The sequence below is a fragment of the Saccharomycodes ludwigii genome, chromosome V (genome assembly GCF_020623625.1).
Source record: "Saccharomycodes ludwigii strain NBRC 1722 chromosome V, whole genome shotgun sequence".
In the NCBI taxonomy this organism is placed as follows: domain Eukaryota; kingdom Fungi; phylum Ascomycota; class Saccharomycetes; order Saccharomycodales; family Saccharomycodaceae; genus Saccharomycodes; species Saccharomycodes ludwigii.
Window position 1 is genome coordinate 283,588 of NC_060204.1, and position 25,337 is coordinate 308,924.

Below are 25,337 nucleotides of genomic sequence, written 5' to 3' on the forward strand. Positions count from 1 at the left end.
TTATTTCGTGTAGAATGTTTTTCCTTTTTTGTTACGAACTGGTTTTTTTTTTTTTGTTTTTTTTTTATTTTTTTTAATTTTTTTTTAATTTTTTTTTTTTTGTAATTATGAATAAATTTATTACAACTCAAAATACAAAGATCCAACTCTTCTTGGATTAATCACATATTTGTACATACAGGATAAGCAATTTTTGTATGGGACATAATGAGTAAACTGAAAAATGTCGTACATAGGGATGAAGAATTGGTTTTTTTAGACAGCTTCATTGATAAGGATAACCAGCCGGATTTAAAACCAAACAATGTTATTATTCAAGGTTACCAAAGTTGTGGGAAAACATATGTAGTTGAAGAATATTTCAAACAGCAAAAAAACGAAATTTTAAGTTGTATTATTAACCATAAAGAAATCTTTAGCTGGAAGAATCTATTAAAGGAAATTTCCAGGGCCAGTTTACAAACTCTTAGACTAAAATTTAGCAATTATAAAGTATCCAACATAATTGATCCATCGGGTACCGAGCATTTCTATTTGTTAGTACGCTTTTTTTCACAACTATTTTCTGATTGTGGCCAGCAGATAGATGAAGCTGCTAGGTATAGTTTTTATGTTGTCATTGATAAGATTGACCAATTACCTGAAATTGATGTTAATACATTCCCTAAGTTAATTAAACTTCATGAAATATTACCTTCCAACTTAAAATTTAAATTGAAATTTATTTACACAGTAGAAAATGTTTCTTTTATAGACAAGTATGCTTCTTATGATATACCTACAATTGTTTTTCCAAGATATACAGCAGATGAGTGTTTACAAATATTACTATCGAAAAAATGTTTATTCAAGGCATCCAGCCAATTTAATGAAAAATTGGTTGATGAAATAGGCATTAAAGACACAGTACCTAGGGTGAAAAATCAAATTGTTGAGGCTTTTTTGCATTTCGTGTATGAGGCCTTTTATTTATATACAGGCAGTAATTTACAAGATTTGTTGGACATGGCTTTTTTGAAATGGCCCCAGTTTGTTCAAATTTTGAATAACGACAACTATGCAAATGAAGTGGATATGTACAAACAGAGTATTGACCTATGGAAAAATACACAAGATTATTTGGAAGAAAATATACCTGGGAATAATAAACTGGAGAGTCAATATGATTTATCGGATCTATCCAAGTATTTATTGGTTGCTTCATATTTGTGTTCTTACCTTCAGCCCAAATATGATAGTAAGGTATTTGCAAAGAAATCAGCATTAAGACAAGGACGGGTATCGTATGGTCGGAGAGCCAAGTTTGATTTTAATCCTAGACATTTATCGCCGGGCATTTTTCCCTTGGAAAGATTATTGGCAATTTTCCAAGCCATATATCCGTATTCTGATCGAGATAGAAATTATACTGACGAAGAAAAGGATGATATCAATAATAAGCATTTTTCAGGTTTAATACCCAATACATCTAATGTGGAGGTTTATGAAGCAATTGGTGAATTAATATCATCCAAACTTTTATTACCTTCCAAATTTTTGCATGCAAGTCCATTAAATTCAAATACTAAATGGAAAGTTAACGTTCCTTGGGAAATCATTTTGGAAATTTCTAGCAGTCTTCACTTTGACATAACTGAATACCTGCAATAAATATGTGTAGATATTATTAGAATAAAACTTTTTTTTTTTCTTTAAAATATATATATAGAGAGAGTGTGTGTGTGTGTATGTGTATTTGATACCGGTGTTTATATGATTAAATATATTGCCCGAGCATAATTATTTATATTTTTAAAATACAGTGTATAAAGTTTATTGGTATGGAAGTAATAAATCCTCGGTCATACATTGTAGTGATAGAGGACTAATAACGTTTAGAAATTTATTAAAAAAAAAAAAGTTAATATTTATTGTGAGTGTGCTTTTACTTCTTTTTTTTTTTCTTTCTATTAATATTTTGGGTCATATCGATTGAAACATGGTAAAAACAAATAATCAATAGGATTAGGAATGCGACGAAGAAAATAAATGGTCTTAAAAACTGATCAATATCTATTTTGTGGGATGCGTCAGAAATTGCTAAGATATTAAAAATGATTTTAACCATTGTATTTATTTTTTAAAAACAGTTATTTTTTGTACTTTGGTTTATAGTCTTATAGACTCAATGAAATAAAATATAATATTCTCCCAACAACTTTTCGTATTAGAATTAAATTTATTTCTACTTTTATTTAAAATTTATTATGGAATCCGTTGAAATATTAAAATGTTTCTTATAAAGATAAATAACTGTCTTTGAAACATGTTTGGTATGAGTAGAAATGTGTGTAAGAGTAATAGGAATTAGTGATAGCCGTTGTTTTTTTTTCCCATTATTATTATTATTATTATTATTATTATTTTTTTTTTTTTTATTGAATATTTGGAACTTCGCTCACTTTACTGTAATTTTTGGGTCCGGTACCAAAAAGGCATCCAAATATTATGACCAAGTAAAATATTAAGTAAAGAGAATGTGTCGAAAAGCCTATTTATAAGGATAGTAATTTATTGGGAGATTGTTATTTATGTTAGTAAATCTATAAATAGAGTTAGTCGGATAATGGGAAACGTACAAAAAAGAGCATTAATCGCTGAAGATAGCACAACACTTTCTTCAAACAATTCATTAATAAACAAAAGGAGAAAACCTTATAAGACAAAAAACGTAACACGAGGCTATAGTGACGAATCATTGGTATTTACGGATTCTGATATAGATGAGGCTACTAGTTCTGATCTTGAACAACAAGAACCGGAAGGTGAGAAAGAATCGGAAGATGAGCAAGAACTAGAAGGTGAACAAAGAAATAGGTTATTAGCTGAAGAAGAAGAGGATGGCAGCTATGTCTCTGTTTCCAGTGATAACATTGAAATAGAACCATTTGATTTAAAAAGAGAATTGGAGGAAGATTTGAATAACGGTAGTAGAGATTTTAATCCAAAATTTAAGATTGAAGATCAAGAAGACAAATGGTTGGATCAGTTAAATAGCAACAAGGACAATATTTTAAAAGCTAAAAGGGAGCAGGAAAAACAAGAAAAGTTACAAAAAAATAATAAATTTAGATGCAAATTATCATTGGAGCATGCCTTGTTAAGATTATCCTTTTTCATGGATAGTGGGAAAGATATAAATATTTTTACCATGTTGGCTCGTCTAAATAAATTGAAAAACAAATATACTGTTGTGAATACCAACAGAAAGAGAAAAAAAGGGGGAAACCTTGAGAATAATAATCATGTAGATAAGGTGCATTATATTGTTAACGCAATTGAGTATGTTACAGAGCTGATCAGTATAATAGAGAATAAAAATTACGAAGGAAATATATATGAAATGAACAAGTTGGAGATACAAGAGGCATTTAGGGAAGAGACACTAAACGCAAAAGAGAAAGATTTAGTGGATGATGATAAAAATGTTAAAATATGGAGCTTCAAATGGGTTAAGAAATCAAACAAGGAAAATAAATATTTCTCTAGTTATGAAATGAGGTATTGGAAATCTACCTATTTCAAAGATAACTTTGTCATAGTTAAATTTATAGATGATAAGGACATAGATAAAAATTGGATCCTTATAGAGTGTATAGAGTTTTAGTGTTATAGGAATGAGGGGAAGGCTACCAGTCTGTTGTTTGATGATCTGAGTTTAACAAGTCCTCGTTGCTCTTTTCATTTGTACCAGCAGTTTCTGTATGGTCTTGTATATAACCCTTAATTTCGCCACTAATTCTTTTATCTATAAGAACTATATTTTCATATTCTAATTTGTTAGACTTATTGCTTTTATTCCATATAATTAATATGGTTCTAAATTTATTTCTAATCTTATTAATTTCCGATTCATAAATTTTAACACTAGAAGAAGAATTGTCTAGAGTCAATTGTTCAATAGTTTTTATGACTTGTTGGCAATGTTTGACTAAGGTTGTTTGTTTTGGTTCTGTCTCTTTGGGCAACATTGATATAATCAAACTGCATATACTTTGAATCTGACCTATATTATGGAATCTTTGAAACCCAACTTGAAGACCATATTGTTTTCCCTCATAATAGTTTTTTTCTAAGTTTTCGTTTCGACCTTCTTCATATCCTTCTTTGTAAGAAACCTCTTCTAAATTAAATAAAAGATTATCATCGTAATCGTCTATGCACATTGTTTATTTTATTTGATATATGTTATTTTTATTTAATTGACTGATTGATTAGTAGTTTGAATTAGGAACGAGATAATGAGTAGATGTTAACTACATGGTAAAGAAATGATGAATAAAAAAGAAAGGGTAATTTCGAGAAAGTAGAATAGTTTTATTTTTTTTTTTTAAAAAAAAAGAAGGGAAAAAAAAAAGATAAATTTATAGTGAAAAAGTGCATACAAGATATTTTCTGAGTAATAAAATATTAAAAAAAAAAAAATAATAATAATAATAGTATGTTATAGCTCTTTGTTACATAATTTCTTAAATATAAACAACCAAGTAATAAATATATTTCTTATAAAAGTAACTCAATTCATTTATAAAGTATTACCGCTTTTAACCTCCTTACCAGTCTTTTTAATCTTTTCTAAAATAGTCTCATATGGTAAAGAACTGTAAACATCAACCGTTTGTTTTTCAAGTGAGATATCAACTTTTGAAACTTCTGGTTGCAATTTAGTTAAAACTTTGTTAATGGCATTGGAGCAGCCTTGGCATGACATAACAACATTAAATTGATAGTGGTTAGTGGACATTTTACGTTCTAGGTGTGTGTGTATGTGAGGGTTGAATTCTATATATTTGAACTTTCTGTTAGAAGATGAAATTAGAAAAAAAAAAAAAATATAAAAATATAAAAAAGGACAAATAAAAAATGAATCATTTTCTTTCTCTTTTATTTTATTTATAACTTATTTAAAATGCACCTGATTTCTTTTTAAGCGTTGGAAACAAAATAAATTATAACCAAGTAATCTTAAACCACGTGATTATTTGGTACCTTTTAAGCTAAAAAACAAAAATATATCTATATAAACTTTTCCTCTTTTCTTCTTTCAAAATTCTCCTCTTAAAGTACGAATTTCATCAATGCAATCTTTCCTCATGTCAGTGTCAGCAAATAACAATACAACCCAAGTAATCAATTCATCTGTTTCAAATAAATAAAAATCTCCATTATAAAAATTATCCATTATATCCTTTAATCGAGCAACTAATAATTGACCAACCATTTTAAACTTTAATTTCAATTCCTCAAGTTTAACCCCCATATTGTTGGCAATAAAATTATTTGTACCATTTAATATCAACGAAATAAATTCCGATAAATTTTCAGAAGATTTCTCACTGATCGCATCCCAGCCTAGTATTTGTTTTGTAATACACGTATTAAAAATAAAATATAAAATCTCATAGTAAATTTTACCCCTTTGGGCTTTATTCCCCAATTTCAGTAATTTACCATCAATTATTGTATGAATGTATGGTAATAATTTTTCAATGGTAGTAGTCCAATCCGGTTCTGTCTCATCATGTCGTATGATAAGCAATTGTTCATCAATATACTCTTTGATCTTTTTCTCAATGATTTTGATTTTCGATTCTAATGACATGCTAACTAAGTCCTCCAACTGAGTTATATTACACTTTTTTCGTAAATAATATAAAATATATTCCATATCATTAATAAATTGTACCCAATTGTTACCATCGTTATACTGTAAATTACAAATAGCAAAAAAAGAAGTTTGTAATAGACTTAATTTGTAATTAACACCATAGATATCTACGGTGTTGTTATTTTCATCTGATGAGGATATAAAGTTCTCCTTTAATAAATCGCTATTCATAGAATCCCAAACTCTTATAAAATGTTTCGGAATATTTGTAACTTCAAACGCATCAGTCACAGTGACGTATGTCTTATTGGCACCATCGTTATTTTTAGTGATAGTGATATCACCAACCTCTTCCTCTTCGTCATTAAAGTTTAGGTCCACTTCAGATCCCCAGCCATCTTCACTATCATCTTCGGTGTCTTTAAGATTACCTGTATCATTATTACTATTAACATTAATCTCATTGGTGCTTTTTCTCTCCTCTATATCATCTAAATTCAGTTCATCATCCCACGCAGAACCCCAATCGTCCTCCTCAAGGTTGTTTTGATCTTCCACATTTTTATTAGCATGTCCTCTCCCTATATGTTTATTATCTATGGAGCTGACATTACCGCTAGTCTTGTCCCCTGTGACGTTTCTTTCTATTTCATAAGAAATTTCGATCAGTGTTTTCTCATTGATTATGTTATCGTCAGCTTTATCGAAAAAACTTCTAAGTTCTTCAAATTTCTGCTGAATAAGTTGATCCAATATAACTTGTTTATACACTTTTTCATCTTTTAACAATAAACTTAGGTTAGTTTTCGAATTACCACAAAGTGTTAATATTGAAGATTTTTTCCCCTCCTCTTGTGAGAGTAGTTTTTGCAAGTTTAATAAAAGTGCATTATGATGTTCGGCATCATTTCCAACTTTTAATATTTCTTTAATATTGAGTTTTATGAATTTTTCCAATTCCTTCTGGAAAAGTGTAGAAACCGGTTCGAAAAAAGCCATTAATTTACTATCCCACCCAATTAGTGAATCAACAAATTGAACCATATTAATAAAGCTGGTTAAATAATCTTGAAGACTCAAGTTTTCAGCAGACTCGATCAGTTTTAAATCAAGACGTTCGTCACCGGTAGTAGTTAGCTCAACTTGAATTTTGGAACTAAATAAAAAACATTTAACAAATTTGTTTAGAATGGGTGAAAGTTGTAAATAGGTAGTTATTAAATGGTCCAATCTTTTTAAGCATTCTTCAACCTTCGAAGTTTCTGTAATTGAAGTAATAAACCAAATTTTTAAAGTGGAATCAGGACCATTGTACGCGATTGGATTCTTGGTGGCAATACTTTCTTGCGATTCTAATAAAGTTTTGACCATAAATTCATTTAATTCTTTTAAATGTAATTCATTATTTCCAATACTGCGGTTAATATTTAACACTTTAGTATTGGCGTCCACGTCACGAATTACAATTAATCTATTGTACATATTTTCCAACAAGGTTAAAAAGTCTAGATGTAATGAGTCAATTTTATTAGAAATGGATTTGGGCAAAGTGGGTTTAATTTGATAACTATTGGTTTCCGCCAAATTTAATAATTTATTAAATTGATTGACCAAATTTTTTAATGTGTAATAACAATTTTCAAATTCACTTAATTTTAAATTTGTTTGAAATTCATTCAATGACTGATTGATGGTTTTCAATAGGAGTAATTGATCAATTTCTGCAATATATTCAGAATCCTGGTTTTTCAATCTATCCAAATCTTCAGGGGAGGTGATTGAGGGTGTATTATCAACGGTAGGGCCAAACACTTGGTTATAATTTTTATCATTCTTAATAGCCAATTGCAGCGAATTTTGATCTGATAGAATTGACAACAATTCGTGATTCAATTGATCAATCCTGTCCTTAATATTTTTTTCACTCATATAGCTAATATATATTTAGGTGTATACTGTTGTTTGGTTGGTTGTTATTCAAGATTTTGATTTTAGTTACGAAAAAAGATCAATATTTTTTTTTTTTTAATTAGCAGTGATTTTTATCTTATTTTTAAGATGAAAAAGACATTTTAGTTTATGTAACCCGGATATGTTAATAACGACCAAGAATTTCCGAAGCTTTCTTTTTTTCACTGCGAAAATAAAAAGGGAAAAACACGAACGTGCAAAGTGATATACAAATTGTAAACCACAGTCAAAAGCACGTGATCTGCACCAAGACAAATAATATTAAAAAGAAAGAGATAGAAAATAGAATAACACACAAATCGCAGAGTTGTGTAGGAAAAGTCAGATAATATCTTGATGAATGTTGGATAGGAAAATATTTATCGATCATATAGATTCTGAGTGAGCTGAGAAATAAATTATCATCATGTAACATACAATGTCATTGCTGTTATTCTATCCCACACAAGGCTGGTGCTACAGAATTAAAAAAAAAAAAAAAAAAAAACTAAGTAACCTTACTCAAAGCTCTTTTTTTTTTTTTTTTATTGTGATGTGTAACTGCTTATTGAAGAGTAAACAATCAACAGCCAATAAATGTGGTCAAAGTCAACACACTTTTGTTTGTGTGGCCCTGACAACTTTAAAAATTGGTATTGATCTATTTTGCCTTTCACTCTTCTTTCTTTCTTACACTCCCTTCTTCTTACATTTCAAAGGTATATTACCAGTTTGTATCACAGTATTGCTTAAAACAAGCTGTATTTATACAAAGCATAATCTGAAAAAAAATGAAAAAAAATAGAAAAAAAATGAAAAAAAATAGAAAAAAATAAAAAAAAATAAAAGAGAATAAAATAAAAAAAATATTTTCAACACCATGTACAACTTACCCGCTTGTTTTACATATATTTTCCCTAAAGGGCTTTTTTTTTTTTTTTTAAAAAAAGCTTGGAAATATTGCTTAGAATTAATATATCTACTGTATCAACCCAATATATATTCGTATCAATTACAAATCCAACACCTAACTTTCTAATCCATAACAAAAGTTATAAAACTACCAGCTATTTTTTTTAACAATGGTAGTTCTCTAACAATCTTATCACAAAAGACTACAATTTTGGCACATTTCTTTCTTACTTTATATCAAGTTTAAAAATTGCATAAATTTAAATATATTGAGAAAAAAAAAAAAAAATATCATCACAATAATCCTAATTTTAAATCACCATTCTTATCATAAATATTTTCAATCTCAGTACAATACTCTTTTAAAGATTCATTATCGGCTATTTTTCTAGGAAAATTCTCTTTTGCTGCTTTACATTGACTGTACTCATGTATCACAAAATTATTAAAATCCCCTTTAACCATTTCACCTTCCATCGTAGATAATATTTTCAATTCAACTAGTAAATCATTTCTTCTTTTGGCTATTTGATACCTCATATCTTTATATTTCCTATCATAAGCAGGAGTGTTAATAAATCTCTTGTAAACCATCTCAGTACCATTGTTTTTACCACCAGTGGAAATCAAACTATCGGTCAACAAGTCCAAGTCTTCTAAATAAATCGCCCTTTTCATAGATACATTTTTAGTACAAGTAGAAACTACATTCTGCGCCTTTTTGACACTCCAGTACGATAACGTGGCTCTGCTACTCAAGTATAAATTCATTGCTATGGAAAGAAGCAACAATAAAACAACTGATTTCTTCAAATATGTTAGATTGGTACAAAGTATCCCAATCCCTCTTATAATTTTTTGGACCGTAATGAATAACCATGTCACTAAACTGTATGCATACCATCTAAATAATACTCGTAACACAACTCTAAAAGTAAATTTTAAAGTAGGCTTATCATCATTAGGCAATTGTTGTTCTTGTTGTTCGGTGTTGTCACTACTTTCTTGGCCAGTTATTCTACCACCCAACTTAACAGATTTAACATATTGACCATGGTTGCCCATAATCCTATAATAATGATTAATTTCATGCTTTAATAAATGTCTATCTTCAATGGCAAATCTTTCCAAAACTTTAACAAACAGATTCCTCATAAAGGACGACACACCACCAGTGGTACTTGTAGCTGGTGCTTTGTCACAATACTTCAACGTGTAGTATACGTTCAAACTACTTTTTTTACGCCTGCTCTCATCTCGTGGTACTTCCGTAATTATATAGGTAATGACAATTTTGAAAACACCTATCAATGGAATAGACACATCTCCGTTAGAATGTTCCACCTCGCAATAGTCATCTTGCATTTTGTTGATGGTCTGAATGGCTTCCAACATTCCATCAGACAAAACAACCGATCTACCAATATGTCTCAAAGCAAATTTCAATTTTCTCTTCAAAGAATGTGCAGTTGCAGTAGTAGGTGTCACAGTGCCATCGCCATAATAGATCCATGGGTAAACCCTATTTTCATAGTTATCAATAGAGGCAAAACTAAAACATTTAGGAAAGCATAAAGAATTCTCTCCAAACAATATATGCATCAATGCCTTTGGTTCAATGGGGAAATCCAGCCTAAAATGATACGTTGCTTTAGCAGCAACTTCTTGTTGTCTAATTTTCAACTCCGCCTCCTTGGCCGTTAACAATTCTACCAAAGGCTGATTAGCAATTACATTATTCTGACAAATTGCAAGTGTTTGGGGTGAAACATTATCACTATTGCTATATTCAGCAACAGTGCTTCTTTTTAAATATTTTTCCTTTTCCAAGTTTTCCAGCTGTAAATCCTCGTATTTCTTATCAATCGATCCCAACTTTAGTATTATTTGCCTTTCATCCAGTGGTTTATCGGTAATACTAGCATTAATCACCAAGGCTTGCAATTTTTCTGTAAGTATATTGATCCGTTGGTCTGTTGCTGATATCTTTCTTATTCTGGTCTTCATGACTAACCCAGTGTCCTTATATATATTTATTGTATCCTGGTCTTTAGACACTTCACAAGAAACAATATCTTTGATATCTCTTCTGATCAAGCAGATGAACCCGGTCGAATTTAAATAAAAATAAATGTCGTGCAACGTAACAAAACAGGTTCCTGAAAAATCTTGCTTGTTATTGGGCGAAAGAGCGCATTGAAACTTTAACAACAATCTGTCATTGATAATGCAAAATAAACATTTAAATTGCAAGTCGTCATTTATTAAATTTTGAGGATAATACTCTGGATATTCAATGGGCTTGCCCACTGTTTTGTAACTCGTAGATGCATACCTTGCTGGATCTTTAGAACCATAGTCCATCAAACAAAAAGTATTCCAATTAACACTGCCCCATAAATTGGCGGTGATTGCATCCGGTATATCTTTATAAGGATTGAAAAATGTTGATAATATGCTTAATTTCGTTAATTTAGTTAGAATAGGTGTTTTCAACGTTGGCATTTGGAAAGCCCCATATTTATTATAAACTACATCGCCATATTCGTTTAGCTCAGCACCTAATAAATCAACCAAACTTTTGCAATTGGTAGTGGTCGTGACTTGTAAATCAACAGATGTAGTGGAAGTACATGCAAATTCTCTAAAAATAGGTGGGAACCTCATAAAAGACATCTCATATTCCTCCTTGGATATGTTCTTGGAAACCAATTTTTGTCTGCTTTCAGCAAAAGATCTAATCCAACTCTCCAATTCTTTAAATGTTTCCGCTTGGAAAGCCAAAGTGATAGCAGGAGATCCACTGATAGCAACATCAAAACAAAATTTTCTGCTATCCTCATTTGCACTATTATATTTCACACTGGTTAACAAAACCCCAAATTTATCTGTTTCCTCCACATGTGTTTTACTAGTCGATAAGGTCAGCATACCAAATACAGACTTTCTAATGAAACACCATCTCCTAACCCAAATTGTTCTTGCTGGCATTCCAACTGAAGTCTTCAAAAATAACCAACCACTTTTGTCACCAACAGTACCGTTATTTTTATTAAGGGGATGGTCTGGGCTTAGTTGCGCAGAAGCACTAGGCGCTTTAGGTGCCTCTTTCTGTGCGTGTGTTGAAGCACAATCTTTTAACCTTGATTTGATGGTTTTGATATTATAATCTTCAATGTCTCTGCTTGGTGTAATCTGTTCAATACAAAACTCTTCAATCTGTTCTTTAGCTTTTACGATATCACCTTCTAATGATTTGTTAGCCTCTATCGAATCAAGAAACCATTTCTCAGATGCCTCAAAGTTTTTGTACGCAGTAATGTCTATATCAACATGGGACTGTGCATTTTTAGCGTTCAATACAATTTTGGGTTTTAAAGCTTTAATGAATTGGATATTATGTTCACCAAATCTATTAAACGTCATTGAAATTTCTAAAATCAAATCCAAAGACGCCTTTAAATAAAGTTTGCGAGCCTCGAACAATTGAAAGGCATCCTCTCTAATTGTAGAGGGATCTACACCTTGATATTTAGCTGCCTGGTACTTATTTAAAAATGAATCGTATTTGGTTTGGTAATAGTCAAAGTTTTTCCGTTTTTCTCTGTAAGGTTTGATGACTTCAGTCAATAACATTAGCAATTCATTCAAATAGGATTCAGGGTTTCCTTCTAAAACCTGGAATATCTGAGACGTTACATCTCTTAAGGATCTTTCGAAATCATTGATCAATTCAGGAGTGGTTTCAGTACCATCTAACATTCCAGATTCAACAAATCTTGTGGGAGGTAAGATTTGTGATTGTAAAGTTAAGTAAACCTGTTTAAAATCATTAAATCCATCTCTGTACTTTCCTTTACTAAATTTGGAGGTGTTATCCAACCAAGTTTCGATATATTCAATTTGTGAATGGAAAAAATTTACATTTGCTCGAAAAGAAGGAGAATCCAATGATGCTTCTTTAAAACCGACAGATATTAGTTTTAAAACATGAAGTGTTTTGTTGTTATCAGAATCAACGGTGGAAATGGTATTGACGTTCTTTTCTTCAACCATTATACCTTTATTTTTTTTGTTTTTTTTTGTTTGTTTTGTTATTGACTGTTTAATCGAGTTGAAGAGTAAAAATGATAGTGACCTGGAAATAACTAGCTAGTTAAAAACAAATAATAAAAAAATAAGAATAGAATTGGAAAAAATGAGATCAAAAGTACAAAATTTGTTTTACGAACATAGAAAAACCAAAAAAATATAAAAACCGCATAATTTCAAGTTTTTCTTTTCAGGTGCTTTTAAGCGAAACAAAAAAAAAAAAAAAAAATTATTCCTGTTGTTACTGTGCCATAATTTCTCATGATAATAAAATGTTATATAATCTAACGTCGAAACCAATCACGTGAATCTTCTCTTTATATATATATATATATGTATATATATTTATCCCCCCCCCCCCCCCCCCCTTTATAAGCACACCTCTAAAGAATAGACAAAAGAAGACATGCTACCAATAGTCAATATCCTCTTCGACCTAAATCATCTGCTATTTTTAAATAAAATTGCAAAACATCAAGCGTAACAGGCGTGTCCCTTTTAACCAAATTAATTTTCCAATTAATAATATCCAAATGGTCTAATCCAGGTAACGTGCCCATATAAGTCCCCCATCTAGCGCTATCCAAAGTAACCAACCCATCATTTGGTTTGCCGTTACTTAATTTTTCAATGATTTTCCATGAAAGATAAAATGTATTGTGCCACTTGGGAATAAAATACGAACCATAACTGAAATATCCCACCTTATCATCATCCAGCACCCTTTCATTAAAGTCGTGCATATGCTTTGTGGTTAATTCATAAATTGGCTTAGGTAACAGTCTTCGTGCACTTGTTATATTAGTTGTATCTTTGCTAGTATTATTATATAACCCGCCCTCTTTGTCGCCATCATTTTCATCTGCATTGGCTTTCGACGTGAATGTTACTTGGTTTTCTAAATCTTTTGCTAACTGTACAATAAAATCAGCCATCTCACTGCCTCTATGTGGTGTGGATACCGTTGTTAAGGAACAAACTTGATAATTTTTTTTTTGTTCTTGAGGAATCTCAGATATCAAATATCTAGCATCTAGTCCACCCATAGAATGTGCTATTATGTTCACCTTCATTAATTCATCATCTTGTTGTTTTCCACTTTCCTTGGATTTATGTAAAGATACTTTGTGTTGTATAAAATGGTTTAATATGTTGGCCCTTTCTTCAATACTTCCAAAAGCAGGAACCCGTGCAGTTAATACTTTACAGCCATTTCTTTCCAATATGTTTTTAACACCGATCCAATAGTCAATCTCCAGTAAAGCCTTGATATTGTCATCATCAGTGTACACATTTTTCATCATCTCTTCATCATCTGTAATTAGAGTACCCATATTTCTGATAAATTTTATAATTTGGTATATAGAAGGCAGCAAAACTAATCTGTCAAATCCAGATATACCATGGCACAGCACGATTGGGTTAGCAGGCGTATGAAAATTATCTCCCAGCGGTTTTATCTCTCTAATTATTTCATTTGCTTTAATATATTCCTGTTTATTATGACGGATTAATTTATGATTATGGAGTTTTTGCTCTTGTTCTTCCTTGTTATTTTCCAGTATTTGTTTTGAATCTGCTGCTATTAGCAGAGAGGGTGTGCCAAATAATACCACTGCACCGGTTGGCACTATATACTTTAATGATGAAAGCCTTTTAAACATTAAATTATTACTAATTTTCTTCTCTTCTCTCTATATTTTTTTTTTTTTTTTTTTTTTTAAAAAATTAAAAATATTTGAGATAGTATTAAAAAGCTTAATAAAAACACTTTTTTTTTTTTTTTTTTTTGCGCTTTATCTTGCCTGTTTATGGATTTATTTACCTGATTATTTATATATATATGCATAGCATAAGTTTAAAAAAAAAAAACATAATTAAACATTTATTGATTCAAAATTCATTTTCTCCCACTGACAACATTCATCATGAATTCCTTGACATCGCCTAGATTGTTGACAACATTCAAGCCCCATTGTCTTAGTCCAACCACAACCTCATTTCTTGTACCATACAACTTATGCAATTTATCAACAACCCCCAATAACATCATATTAGTACCATATCTATCTTTCCAATAATCATTTAAGCATAAATCAACAGAACCAATATCTAACCCGCGGGAACTAGCTTTTTCCAAAACAGAAACTAGGCTTTTGGAATCACCTAATCCCATGTTTAAACCTTGGCCAGCCAACGGATGCGTAGCATGGGCTGCATCACCTACTAAACAAACTCTTGGTGCAACATATGTATCTGCATGAAACATTTTCATTGGAAATCTGGCACGACTCTTCTCTAGTGTGTCCTTGATCGGAGGTGGATAATTCTCATCTACATAATACATGTCAGAATTGTTCTTGTTGATTAACTGCTGCGATTTCACCTCAATACGATAATCTATGTCTTCAATTATTTCATCAAAAATTCTTTTATCAACAGCAGCATCAGACAATTTGCGATAGTAATACTGCATATCACCATCTTCTAAAATAAATGCAGCGTTGACCAACTTAGAAAATACATTAGAAGGTAAAGAAACCAAAAGCTTACTTAGTTCGGGTGTTGTACTCCAAACTAATGTAGCCCAATCACCAGGCAAGGGCAAGTGAGCAATAGGACCTGTAGGTAAAAACCTTTGCCAACCTCTAATATGATTAAACGGTGGATATTCTAGCTTCATTGTTGCTACAACACCCCATTCGTTATAAAACCAGCCACGCGTTTCGATACCAGCATATTTTCTAACCGGTGATTGAAACCCATCGCAACCAATCAATAATCTCGTCTTGTAAGTTTCTCCGTTGTCTAATTTGACATACGGCCAAGGGTTAGTGTTTTCAACGCCATTGGCAGTAGCATTAGTAGTGGAAGGTTTAACAATGTCTACAACTTTACAATTATCCGCAATTTCGATGGGGTTAGTATTGTTATTGGCATTCAATTCCAATAGTTTCATATAAGCACTGCTTTGGATGTTTAGTAATTCGACCATATTACCCATGGATTCTCTGTCCATAGCCATTCTACTGGTATCGTTTAAACCATCGCTGACATAAATGCCATCAAATGGCTGGATTCTATTAAACTGCAAGGGTAAATTCAAATCGCCAGTTAAAAAATCCATATTTTGTGGGGTGATGCTAACTACTCTATTGGTCATATATGCTGAAGATGATAGGTTATGGAATTTTGGCAAATTCTCAGACAAATTACCAGCATCTACTAGTGTGGTTTTGAAATGTTTTAAGTTTGGAGATAGTTTAATGGCTGCTGCTAGAGTTAGACCAGCTGGACCACCACCAACAATTAAGATATCTGTGGATTTGACCGGTAATGTAGATGAATTGTTTTCATTGGCGGCAATAGTGGAATAATAGTTTGAGAGCAACGGGGTTGTGCTCTTAGAGTGGTTAATCGCGTTAACAATACTAGAGCCAAGAGTAGAAATGTTGGATGATGCTTTATTTATTCTTTTCAGTGGGGGTACTCTTCTAAACATGAATAATTTTATTTTATTTTATTTAATTTTGTTTTTGCTTTCAAAAAAGGGTTGGTCTTTACAACAAGTGGTTTGCTTTTGATTATTTCAGTAAGCCTATCTGTTAAGATACCATTTTTTTTTTTCTTTTTCTTTTTTTACCCTTTCTTTCCATTTCGTTTGTCAAAGTTTAATTTTATATAAAACAAAATAAGAAATTACTGCAAGGAGTTTAATAGATACTGTTTGTTATGCCGGGTAATCATATCGCATAACGTGACTGTTGTATCTTATCGTATAACGTGATATGTGTGGTATGTGTGGGTGTATGCTGATATCTTAAATACAAAAAATACAAAAAAAAGAAAGAAAGAAAAAAAAAAAAAGAAAAGAGGAAAAAATTTTTTTTTATGAAAATTTTTTTTCTTTTTTATTTTTGCCATCAATTTTGTTTTTTTTTTTTCTTTTTTTTTTTTTATATATATCTTTTTTCTTTGTCTTCTTATAATGTCTGAACTTATTACTAACTAAAGTTTTATTTCAAGAAAAAAAAACTAAAAAAATTAAAAAAAAATAATAAAAATAAATCAAGGGAAAGATGTCTTCTAGAGCCTGTTATGTGTGTGGTAAGTTAGGTCATTTGGCTGACCAATGTGATTCTGAAAAATTATGTTACAACTGTAATCAACCAGGTCATGTTCAAGGTGATTGCCCTTTGCCAAAGAGTGATGAACATAAACAATGTTACAACTGTGGTAGTACCGGTCATATCAAGAGTGAATGTACTGTTCAACGTTGTTACAACTGTAATGAAGTTGGTCATATTTCCAGAGAATGTCCTGCTCCAAATCCACAAGGTGGTAGAAGATCTTTTAACAACAGATTTGGTGGTAATTCTAACAACAGAGTCTCTTGTTACAAATGTGGTGGTCCAAACCATATGGCTAAAGATTGTTTAAAAACTGAAAACAAATGTTATTCCTGTGGTCAACTAGGTCACATTTCCAAAGAATGTCCAAGTGGTAATGGTACTGGCAAAGTTTGTTACAACTGTAATCAACCTGGTCACATTTCTAGAGACTGTGCAAATTAGGAAGTATACGGATGAAATTTTATTAATAGCCTAAAGTATTTTGACTGTTAAAACTTTTTCTATTTTTTTTTATCTTTATAAACAAAAAAAAAAAAAAAAAAAAAACAAAAGTTAGTTTTCTTTATATCGATTTAATTTAATTTATGTTGTGGTTTGCTTTTGTAACATAATAAAAATAAATAACTGGAGATGATAATTAAAAAAAAGAAAAAAAAAAAAAAAAAAAAGTGAATGTATCTATCTAAATTTACTTTACTTTTCCTTTTCCTTTTTTTTTTTTTTTTTTTTTATTTTTTATAAATAGTTTGCCTTTATATATTTATATATACATGTTATACTCTATACTATAAAAAAAATTCAAAATATTGTACGTATATGTAAACAAGTAATATCAGCTTCTCAAAGTATCTACAACTTTTAATGTTTTTGCACATATCCTAGGGTCATGAACCCTAACAATATCGCAAGTGTTATTACCAGCACACATAGATATAACAGCCATAGTTTCTATATCTCTTCGAGAAGCAATTAGCTCATTGGTTATGGTTCCCAAGAATTTTTTCCTCGATGGACCGATTAAAATGGGATAATATGATCTAAAATATTCATCAAATTTGTGTAAATTCTTGATTAATTGAATATTTTGCGGCCCGTTTTTGGCAAATCCGATACCAGGGTCCAGTATAAGTTGCCACCTCTTCATACCATGTGATAAACATCTATCTATTGCAACGTCTAACTCTTCACAAATAGCATTGACCAAATCCCTGTTACTATAATCGGCATGTTTATTCATTGAACTAACGTCACCTCTGAAATGGCTTAGCACATAACCCACCGTTGGGTTTTTACTCAACAATTCAAACATCGCGGTGCCATCATTACTTAGACTGCCCATACTAATATCGTTTATAATATCACATCCTAACTCAATAGCTTTTGCAGCAACCTCAGCTCTATAAGTGTCAACGGATATTAATATATTATCATTATCCGACAAGAGTTCCTCTGTCAATTTTAATAGTATAGGTTCAATTCTGGTTATTTCCTCTTTGATGGAGGGTTGCTCCGACCCAGGTCTGGTGGAACACCCACCGATATCTAGGATAATTTTTTGTTCGGGGTAAATTGCCAAAACGTCCTTGATGTTTTTTTTAATTTGGGCTATTTTTCCATCAATAGTAAAATTTGGGTCGCCATCACTGAAAGAATCAGGGGTGGCGTTTATAACTGACATAATGTATGTGGGATTGTTCCCACTGGTACCACTGTTTCTTGGTATGTTATATTTCAAACCGGTTCTATTCCCACTTAATGGTAACACTTTACTTAATCCCCATGGTTTAGATAATTGGTTTAAATGATCCCATATAGGCTCAGCAGTGATCGGATGAACTAAATCAGGGGGAATTATTTCGCACAATGGCAATAACACAAATCCTCTTTCCAACATCCTAGGATGCGGTATAATCAAATCTCTGGTGTTTAAATTAACTGGTTCTTGCAACTCATTGAAATACAATAATAAATCCAAATCAATGGTTCGTGGACCATTGTCAAAATGTTTTACTCTTTGCAAACATTCATACTCAATTTTTTTACAATATCTCAATAGTTCATGTGGCGGAAAATTTGTCTGTAGTTTGATCACACCATTATAAAAAAAATCCTGGTCTTCAAAATACATAGGTTCACTTTCATAGATTGAGGATATATCTAAGATTTTGTTACCAGGTACATTCTCTAAATTTTGGAAGGATTGTAAAATATTACTCAATTTATCGTTCATATTGGAACCAAATGCCAAGTAACATACAGAATTCTTATAATTTTGAGTATTGTTGACGTTTGTGGCTTTAGATTTTAATGGTAAGTCGAAAGTATTAGATGCAGTGTCAATCGTATTTCCAGTAGTATTGAGTAAAATTTTGGAACGGTTTTCAAAATCGTTTATGTTTCTTAAGCATTTGACACCAACACCAAGTGTATCTGTAATCGCATTCAATTTGGTAACTTTAACTAAAATCTGACCATTCTCTTTGGTGCTGGTTTCATTACCCGATATATCAGGGAATTCTTGGAATATTAATTGTGCCGTGGATTCAACCAATGCTTCGACAGTTTTAAAATTTTCACTTTCTAAATAGTCACAAACGACCTTGATGATTTTACGATAATTTGGGAAAAAAGTGCCAAAAATGGGAATTTCAATATCCAAAGTAATAAACTGTTTTTGTAACCTTTCAAAAGTAAAAACACCAATTAAAGTTAACAATTGAATATCTTTTAAAATTAATTTACAGCTGGTTGGAGTACTTGTGATATTATGCTCGTCCTCTTGGTTTGTTTGCAAAATAACTTCCTTACATCTAATGTTAGCATTGGGTAGAATGCATTCTGTTTGTAAAGATTGAATGCCCTTGTACGTTTCTAATAGGTGTTTGTTCAAATAATTACTTAACTCTAAAAGATTTCTGAATTTTGTGCTGCCAGTTGTTTTAGTAATTTGGGAAACTAAATCCCTAGAAATAACTGCATAATTCAATGAATATTTCAAATCGTCATCTTTCGAAGCCTTACGGAAATCAGTATTCATATTAATGTTTATGTAACACGGTTGCGGTTTAAGTAAATTCCAAGCATCTGGTCCCACAACAACATTTGTCAAATTTAACCTGTCTATATGAACAGAGTCTTTATGGAAAGACCGAAACTTTGAAATCATTAATGGTAAATGTTTTGATAACTTAATTTTTATAATATTTTTGAACAGCAACACTTTGAAAAGAAAAAAAAAAAAAAAAAAAATTTGGAAAATATTATCTGAATGTTGGTAAAGATATGAGTTTGTTTTTTTATAAGTGTTTTATATATATATATATATATATTGAAGTTTATTTCTTTCAAATCGTAAGCTTATTTAAAGTTATATTTCAATTAAGCCAAGTGGGAATTGAAGAATATAAAAAAAGAAAAAAAGAAAAAATTGTAACACTGTATATGATATATTTCATTGCAAATAAGAATATAAAAAAAAAAAAAAAAAAAAAAAAGGAAAAATGCCCTTTTAAAATATTAAAATTGATTAGAGAAAAAAAAAAAAAAAAAAAATTACGACAATTAAATCCAAGGCCCTATTAAGCAAAGCACCACGTTATGGATATAGGAAACATTTTATTACAAAACATGCTTCCAAGTGAATTATATTTATATCCTTTTGTTTTCTCCGGCTTGAATTGTGTTATTTAATTCCGATAATGATTAAAAAAATGGTTCGGAAACTCACTGCGGATGATAAAAATAAAAATAAAAAATGACACCGGTGTTAAAAGCACGTGTTAGGAATTCACAAAACTCCTACATAAACGGCCCTATTAATATAAGATATACAAGAAGCATTTATCATTATAAATTGTTTCCAAATCGAAAAGAAGATGTTTTAAAGAACAACAAAAAAAAATGACTTCAGCATAAATCTGATGTACATATATATATATATATAAACATGCTAACCTTTCACAGCGTTAATTAATAACACTGTTTGTCCTTTATTTATTAGTTCTTTTGTAGTATTCACTACCGTACTTCACACCCAACCCTAGCTTTTCAAGTTTTTCTCTTTCAAAATCTATCTCCCATTTATCTAATGGGTCAGTATCAGCTACAATGCTGCCAAATTCGGTAGTTTTTTCCATAATATCCCAAGCATCATCTATTGTTTCTAAATTCATTTGATTCTTACAACAATGTGCCAATATTTCTGGACTTAAAACATATTTACTAAAATCATCCACCCCCCACCATTTAACTATTGGATTTTTATAAGCTCTTTCAATTTCGCCTTTATATTTAGTTAATATCAGGTCTGCCACCCTTGTCTGTCTCTTTAAACCATAAAATCCGGCTTGAAATTTCTCAGGCGTATCATAAAGAACTTGCCTTAATTCTTCTACATTTAACATTGCTTTGGTGGAGGATTCGCATAACATTTTAGCATTTCCATAATAGATGGAAGTCCTTTTTCCCTTTAAAATATCTAGACACAATGGTAAGAATTCTCTCACAGAAGATTCTAATTCATCATTGTTTAATACTGGTGGTAAATGGGGGTACAATTGCATATATCTATGACGAAGTTTTAACTTTCTCTCGAATTTTAATGTCTCGTCATTTATTTCATCCAATACTTTCCCAATATCCTGGAATTTTTGATGGCTCTTTTCGAGCATCTTTTCGGCCACCTTATTAATCTGTACGGATTCTTTTTTTTTATCCTCTAATCTTCCCAGTAGAGCTGCATCTTTCAGTTTTTCTGCTTTCATCTTTCGTAGCTCGATGTAGTCAATTTTCTTTAACTCTCTACCTGGAGATGAACTTAATGCTTTTTCCAGTTCTTCATCAATGTCACTTTCATCAGTAATAATGCCATTTTCACTGCTCTTATCGTCATCATTTTCAAAAGCAGCGGATAAAGTATCGGTTTTGAAAGTATCTTGGTTAAAGTCATCAAATGCATCTGTTTTTCTTTTTTTTTGTTTATCTTCTAAATTTCTTATAAGTGGAGAATTTAAAGCTGTAGAAAAACTGGACCGTCTTTTTTTTTTTAGAGGTTGAGTACTGTTATATTGTGTGACATTATTGTCATGATTCTTGTTCTTATCTTTGTCAACAAGACCTAGTTTATTATCACCGGTTTTTTTGGAAACATTGTATATAAAAGCTCTTCTACGGGTAGTATTAGAAGTTTTAGGGTCAGAACACATTGTGTAACGCTATTAATTGTCAACTTGATGTATATATCATGGCAGTTGTTTTACTATAAATAAGTTTACTTTTGAATAAAACAAAAAATGAAAAAATATATATATATATATATATATTTTTTTTTATGATGATTAAATTTTTCCAGTAATCGTGGTTTTTATTGTTTGGACAAAATAACGCTTCGGATATATATATATATATTTCATTTCAAAGAAAATGTTTTTATTTACTTTACAAATATTTTATTAACAAGTTTTGATCAATTTAAAATTGCAGTTGTAATTAATTGAGTTAAAGGGCAGAGAAAGAAAAATAATTAATTAATTAAAATAAAAGAAACCTACACAGTAGAATAAAGATATGAACAGAAGATCCGGTAAGTCTAATAATAGACCATTTTCATCCCTACCTGCAGGTCCCAAGGCAGCTTCCAGACCTTTAGGTAAAATACCAACACATCCCAGAGCTTCAAACATTTCAACGACAAGACAAAATTTAAATACCAATTCGAAATATAATTCTTCTAAAGCTAGAGGGCCTAATACTTTACCATCTTCACCGTCATCCATTTTGAATTCTGGTTCCTCCAAAACTGCCTCTGAGATCAACACTGATGCTGTTGCTGCTACTTCCACTGCAAACAATTCTAAGTCCTCTAAATTCACATTTAAACAACTTCCAAGGAAACCAACTAACCAAAACGTTTCCCCTTCATCCTCTACGTTACCACATGCTCCTATTCATTCTTCCTCAAGACAATACAACACCAAGAAAAGTAAGTATAATGATAAAAGTTATCTTCACAGAATCGTAGCGTTACAGCAAAATCTTTTTGGTCAAAAATTAAAGTCGAAACAATTAACCAAATCACATGTATCTACAAGATTTCAATCCTCGATAAAAGCCTCAACAAGAATTATCTCTATAGAATGGGACCCCACAGGAAACCACTTGGCATTCACTAAATCAGATGGCACATTATGTTTCATGAAAGTACCTGCGCGTGATATTTCTGCTGATAGAAAGACACCTTTGCCTAAAGAGGAAAAAATAGGTGGTAAGAATAAATATGGGCACACTTTATTAAAATTTGGATACGTTCTAAATAATGGAATTAGTTGGAATAGGCTTGCGCCTGTTAAATTTTGTGTTTGTGGGCATGAGTATATTGATTATGAAGACACTAAGGGAAGGGGATTTTTAAGAGTATATGAATATAATAGTTCATTTGAAGAAAAACTGACCCTCGTAGATAAAAGGTATTTTGATGACGACAGAATTTTTGATTGTAAATATTCACCTGTCAGTGATATGGTTGTGATTGTTACTGAATCTAATAAACTGCATTTTTTAAACGAAACTTTGGAAATAGTTAACACCATTCAGTACGAGAATTCTATTTATTCAATCTGTTGGAATAATAACGGCAAATTTTTGTTTGTTGGTTTTAAATCTGGCGAAGTCGATGTTTTAAAGCAAATAAATAATGATAATGATGAAGAAAATGGACTAAGCTATAAATTTCAATCTGTTTATAAGATGTATCCTCATTGTTCTAAAATAACTACAATTGCTGTTGATGGAAGAGGCAAATTTGTTGCATTTAGTAGTGATGACGGGTTGGTATCGTTATGGAATTTGAATGATTTGTCGTTGATAAAAGTAATTGAAAGCGACTCCGGATTTAAGATCGTCTCTATCAGTATTAGTCAAGATGGATTAACTTTGGGAATATCATATGAAAATCAGAATAAAGAAAGATACGTGAATCTTGTTTTTTGGCCCTTCTCAACTTCATTGCTAAATCTAAAGGGTTCAACATTAGTTAAATTTTTAGAGCGGAAAACTTCCTTTATATTGTCAAATTCCAACAATGAAATTGAGTATTATTCTTGTTGATATAATAACTTATAAATGTCCATATTTATTATACACGTAATTTTTTTTTCATATTTAGATTTGAAGTATCTTTTGGTCAAATGTTACTTTTGTATTAGCAGTGTGTTAATTTATTATATTTGTTTTGTTATACAAAATAAATTATTAATATTTATTTATATATATTTACAGGTGTAACTGGTAGTAACGATAAAAGGATATAATGAACAAAAAAAAAAAAAAAAAAAAAAGATAATGTATATATATACACACATTTAGTTCAATAAGAACCCGATTGCTTCATAATATTTATCTCCAACCTTTTCCTTCAATTCATCTTTGGCAACCCAAGCAAATTCTAAAGCTTCAGTCTTTGGTTCAAATTTTCCCGCTAATATATGGCTCTTAATGAAAAATGTAACTTTTTCTCCATTAACTAAAGCTTTACAAGGCTTTGTAGAAACAGTCCAAGTGTTAATTTTATCACCACCCAATTCTCTTAAACCGGATTCGGCAATTTCATGCAAAATTTTACATTTACTGTTTTGGAGGAAGGATGGGAAAGACCACTCACCTGTTTTGTTAGATTTAACAATTAAATATAAGTTTTTATCTAAACGTCTTTCCAAGCTTTTTAAATCTCCACATTCGTCAGCCTTTGTAATTCTACTATTTGGTAAAATTCTTCTGTTAATATTATGGGAAGAAGAAGCTGAATCACCCTCATTAGGGTCATCCTCTGATTGTTGTTCTAATGGCAACACTATTTCTTGTGCGGCATTTCTTTCTCTGTTTCCCCTAACGTCTGGAACACCTTTAGAATAGAAAACACCTGGTAATTTAGAAACTGGTCCTCGTTGTAAAGCTAAAAATTTACGTTCGGCTAAAGTGCCTCTTTTGAAATAATAATATTGTGGGAAAGTCCACATTAAACGACGTTCTAACTCACGTTGGTATGCACAGTATGTTGATTCTAATTTAGATGGTTGTTGTGTAATTATTGGTGTTCTCGATAAAATTATGGCTGATTCGATTACACTTGGTTTGGTAACTTTAGTAGCTAAGGATCTTGTGAACAACATTTTTTTTTTTATTTTATTTCCCTCCCTTATCTTTGCTTCTTTGATCAATTTTTTTAATTATTTTAATTACTATATGTGATGTTTACCTTGTTGAATTATATACTAATATTTTTTTTTTTTTTTTTTTTTTTAATAAAAACCAACAGTTGGAAAGTTTCATCAATGTGAATGTTAAGAGTAGGGGAAAATTTTTTTTTTTTTTTTTTTTTTTTTTTTTTTTCATTTGATTTGTGAAATATCACTTGGTACTAAAATTATTTTCGTATGTCCGAAACTCTCGGACATATTTTAAGGTAAATACGAAGATAGTGACACTGATTATTTATATGGATTTTTTAATATTTAACTTTTTGTCATCTTATTTTTAAATGACAGAATGATAATTTTTAATATTTTAATAAAAACATCTTCTAAAAAAAAAAAAAAAAAAATAATAAT

The 25,337-nt window shown here is 30.7% G+C and overlaps 13 protein-coding genes and 1 non-coding gene across 14 annotated transcripts; 4 read left to right on the forward strand and 10 right to left on the reverse strand.

Annotated features, from left to right (window-relative positions):
• Window positions 1–207: 207 nt before the first annotated feature.
• Window positions 208–1,650, forward strand: ORC5 (origin recognition complex subunit 5; the record flags this gene model as incomplete). Its single annotated transcript, XM_046079269.1, has 1 exon — window positions 208–1,650. The coding sequence occupies one exon, from the start codon at window positions 208–210 to the stop codon at window positions 1,648–1,650; it is 1,443 nt and encodes a 480-aa protein (XP_045933559.1).
• A 955-nt stretch (window positions 1,651–2,605) lies between these two features.
• Window positions 2,606–3,646, forward strand: SCDLUD_003907 (U5 snRNP complex subunit LIN1; the record flags this gene model as incomplete). Its single annotated transcript, XM_046079268.1, has 1 exon — window positions 2,606–3,646. One exon carries the CDS (start codon window positions 2,606–2,608, stop codon window positions 3,644–3,646), a length of 1,041 nt encoding a protein of 346 aa, XP_045933560.1.
• A 22-nt stretch (window positions 3,647–3,668) lies between these two features.
• Window positions 3,669–4,205, reverse strand: LTO1 (ribosome biosynthesis protein LTO1; the record flags this gene model as incomplete). The annotated part of the gene is made up of 1 exon (XM_046079267.1): window positions 3,669–4,205. The coding sequence occupies one exon, from the start codon at window positions 4,203–4,205 to the stop codon at window positions 3,669–3,671; it is 537 nt and encodes a 178-aa protein (XP_045933561.1).
• Window positions 4,206–4,564: 359 nt separating this feature from the next.
• On the reverse strand, window positions 4,565–4,783 carry ATX1 (copper metallochaperone ATX1; the record flags this gene model as incomplete). Its single annotated transcript, XM_046079266.1, has 1 exon — window positions 4,565–4,783. The coding sequence occupies one exon, from the start codon at window positions 4,781–4,783 to the stop codon at window positions 4,565–4,567; it is 219 nt and encodes a 72-aa protein (XP_045933562.1).
• A 300-nt stretch (window positions 4,784–5,083) lies between these two features.
• On the reverse strand, window positions 5,084–7,576 carry DSL1 (Dsl1p; the record flags this gene model as incomplete). The annotated part of the gene is made up of 1 exon (XM_046079265.1): window positions 5,084–7,576. One exon carries the CDS (start codon window positions 7,574–7,576, stop codon window positions 5,084–5,086), a length of 2,493 nt encoding a protein of 830 aa, XP_045933563.1.
• A 356-nt stretch (window positions 7,577–7,932) lies between these two features.
• On the reverse strand, window positions 7,933–8,032 carry SCDLUD_003911. Its single transcript, XR_006829230.1, has one exon. It is a non-coding gene; the product is annotated as a snosnR71 (small nucleolar RNA).
• Window positions 8,033–8,803: 771 nt separating this feature from the next.
• On the reverse strand, window positions 8,804–12,565 carry SIP3 (Sip3p; the record flags this gene model as incomplete). Its single annotated transcript, XM_046079264.1, has 1 exon — window positions 8,804–12,565. One exon carries the CDS (start codon window positions 12,563–12,565, stop codon window positions 8,804–8,806), a length of 3,762 nt encoding a protein of 1,253 aa, XP_045933564.1.
• A 455-nt stretch (window positions 12,566–13,020) lies between these two features.
• On the reverse strand, window positions 13,021–14,265 carry TGL2 (triglyceride lipase; the record flags this gene model as incomplete). The annotated part of the gene is made up of 1 exon (XM_046079263.1): window positions 13,021–14,265. One exon carries the CDS (start codon window positions 14,263–14,265, stop codon window positions 13,021–13,023), a length of 1,245 nt encoding a protein of 414 aa, XP_045933565.1.
• A 236-nt stretch (window positions 14,266–14,501) lies between these two features.
• COQ6 (putative N,N-dimethylaniline monooxygenase COQ6) lies at window positions 14,502–16,103 on the reverse strand (the record flags this gene model as incomplete). Its single annotated transcript, XM_046079262.1, has 1 exon — window positions 14,502–16,103. One exon carries the CDS (start codon window positions 16,101–16,103, stop codon window positions 14,502–14,504), a length of 1,602 nt encoding a protein of 533 aa, XP_045933566.1.
• Window positions 16,104–16,680: 577 nt separating this feature from the next.
• GIS2 (mRNA-binding translational activator GIS2) lies at window positions 16,681–17,175 on the forward strand (the record flags this gene model as incomplete). The annotated part of the gene is made up of 1 exon (XM_046079261.1): window positions 16,681–17,175. The coding sequence occupies one exon, from the start codon at window positions 16,681–16,683 to the stop codon at window positions 17,173–17,175; it is 495 nt and encodes a 164-aa protein (XP_045933567.1).
• A 391-nt stretch (window positions 17,176–17,566) lies between these two features.
• FOL1 (trifunctional dihydropteroate synthetase/dihydrohydroxymethylpterin pyrophosphokinase/dihydroneopterin aldolase FOL1) lies at window positions 17,567–19,900 on the reverse strand (the record flags this gene model as incomplete). The annotated part of the gene is made up of 1 exon (XM_046079260.1): window positions 17,567–19,900. The coding sequence occupies one exon, from the start codon at window positions 19,898–19,900 to the stop codon at window positions 17,567–17,569; it is 2,334 nt and encodes a 777-aa protein (XP_045933568.1).
• An 823-nt stretch (window positions 19,901–20,723) lies between these two features.
• RTC4 (Rtc4p) lies at window positions 20,724–21,938 on the reverse strand (the record flags this gene model as incomplete). Its single annotated transcript, XM_046079259.1, has 1 exon — window positions 20,724–21,938. The coding sequence occupies one exon, from the start codon at window positions 21,936–21,938 to the stop codon at window positions 20,724–20,726; it is 1,215 nt and encodes a 404-aa protein (XP_045933569.1).
• A 361-nt stretch (window positions 21,939–22,299) lies between these two features.
• TEX1 (Tex1p) lies at window positions 22,300–23,838 on the forward strand (the record flags this gene model as incomplete). The annotated part of the gene is made up of 1 exon (XM_046079258.1): window positions 22,300–23,838. The coding sequence occupies one exon, from the start codon at window positions 22,300–22,302 to the stop codon at window positions 23,836–23,838; it is 1,539 nt and encodes a 512-aa protein (XP_045933570.1).
• Window positions 23,839–24,092: 254 nt separating this feature from the next.
• Window positions 24,093–24,899, reverse strand: MRPL17 (mitochondrial 54S ribosomal protein mL46; the record flags this gene model as incomplete). Its single annotated transcript, XM_046079257.1, has 1 exon — window positions 24,093–24,899. One exon carries the CDS (start codon window positions 24,897–24,899, stop codon window positions 24,093–24,095), a length of 807 nt encoding a protein of 268 aa, XP_045933571.1.
• Between the last annotated feature and the right edge of the window lie 438 nt (window positions 24,900–25,337).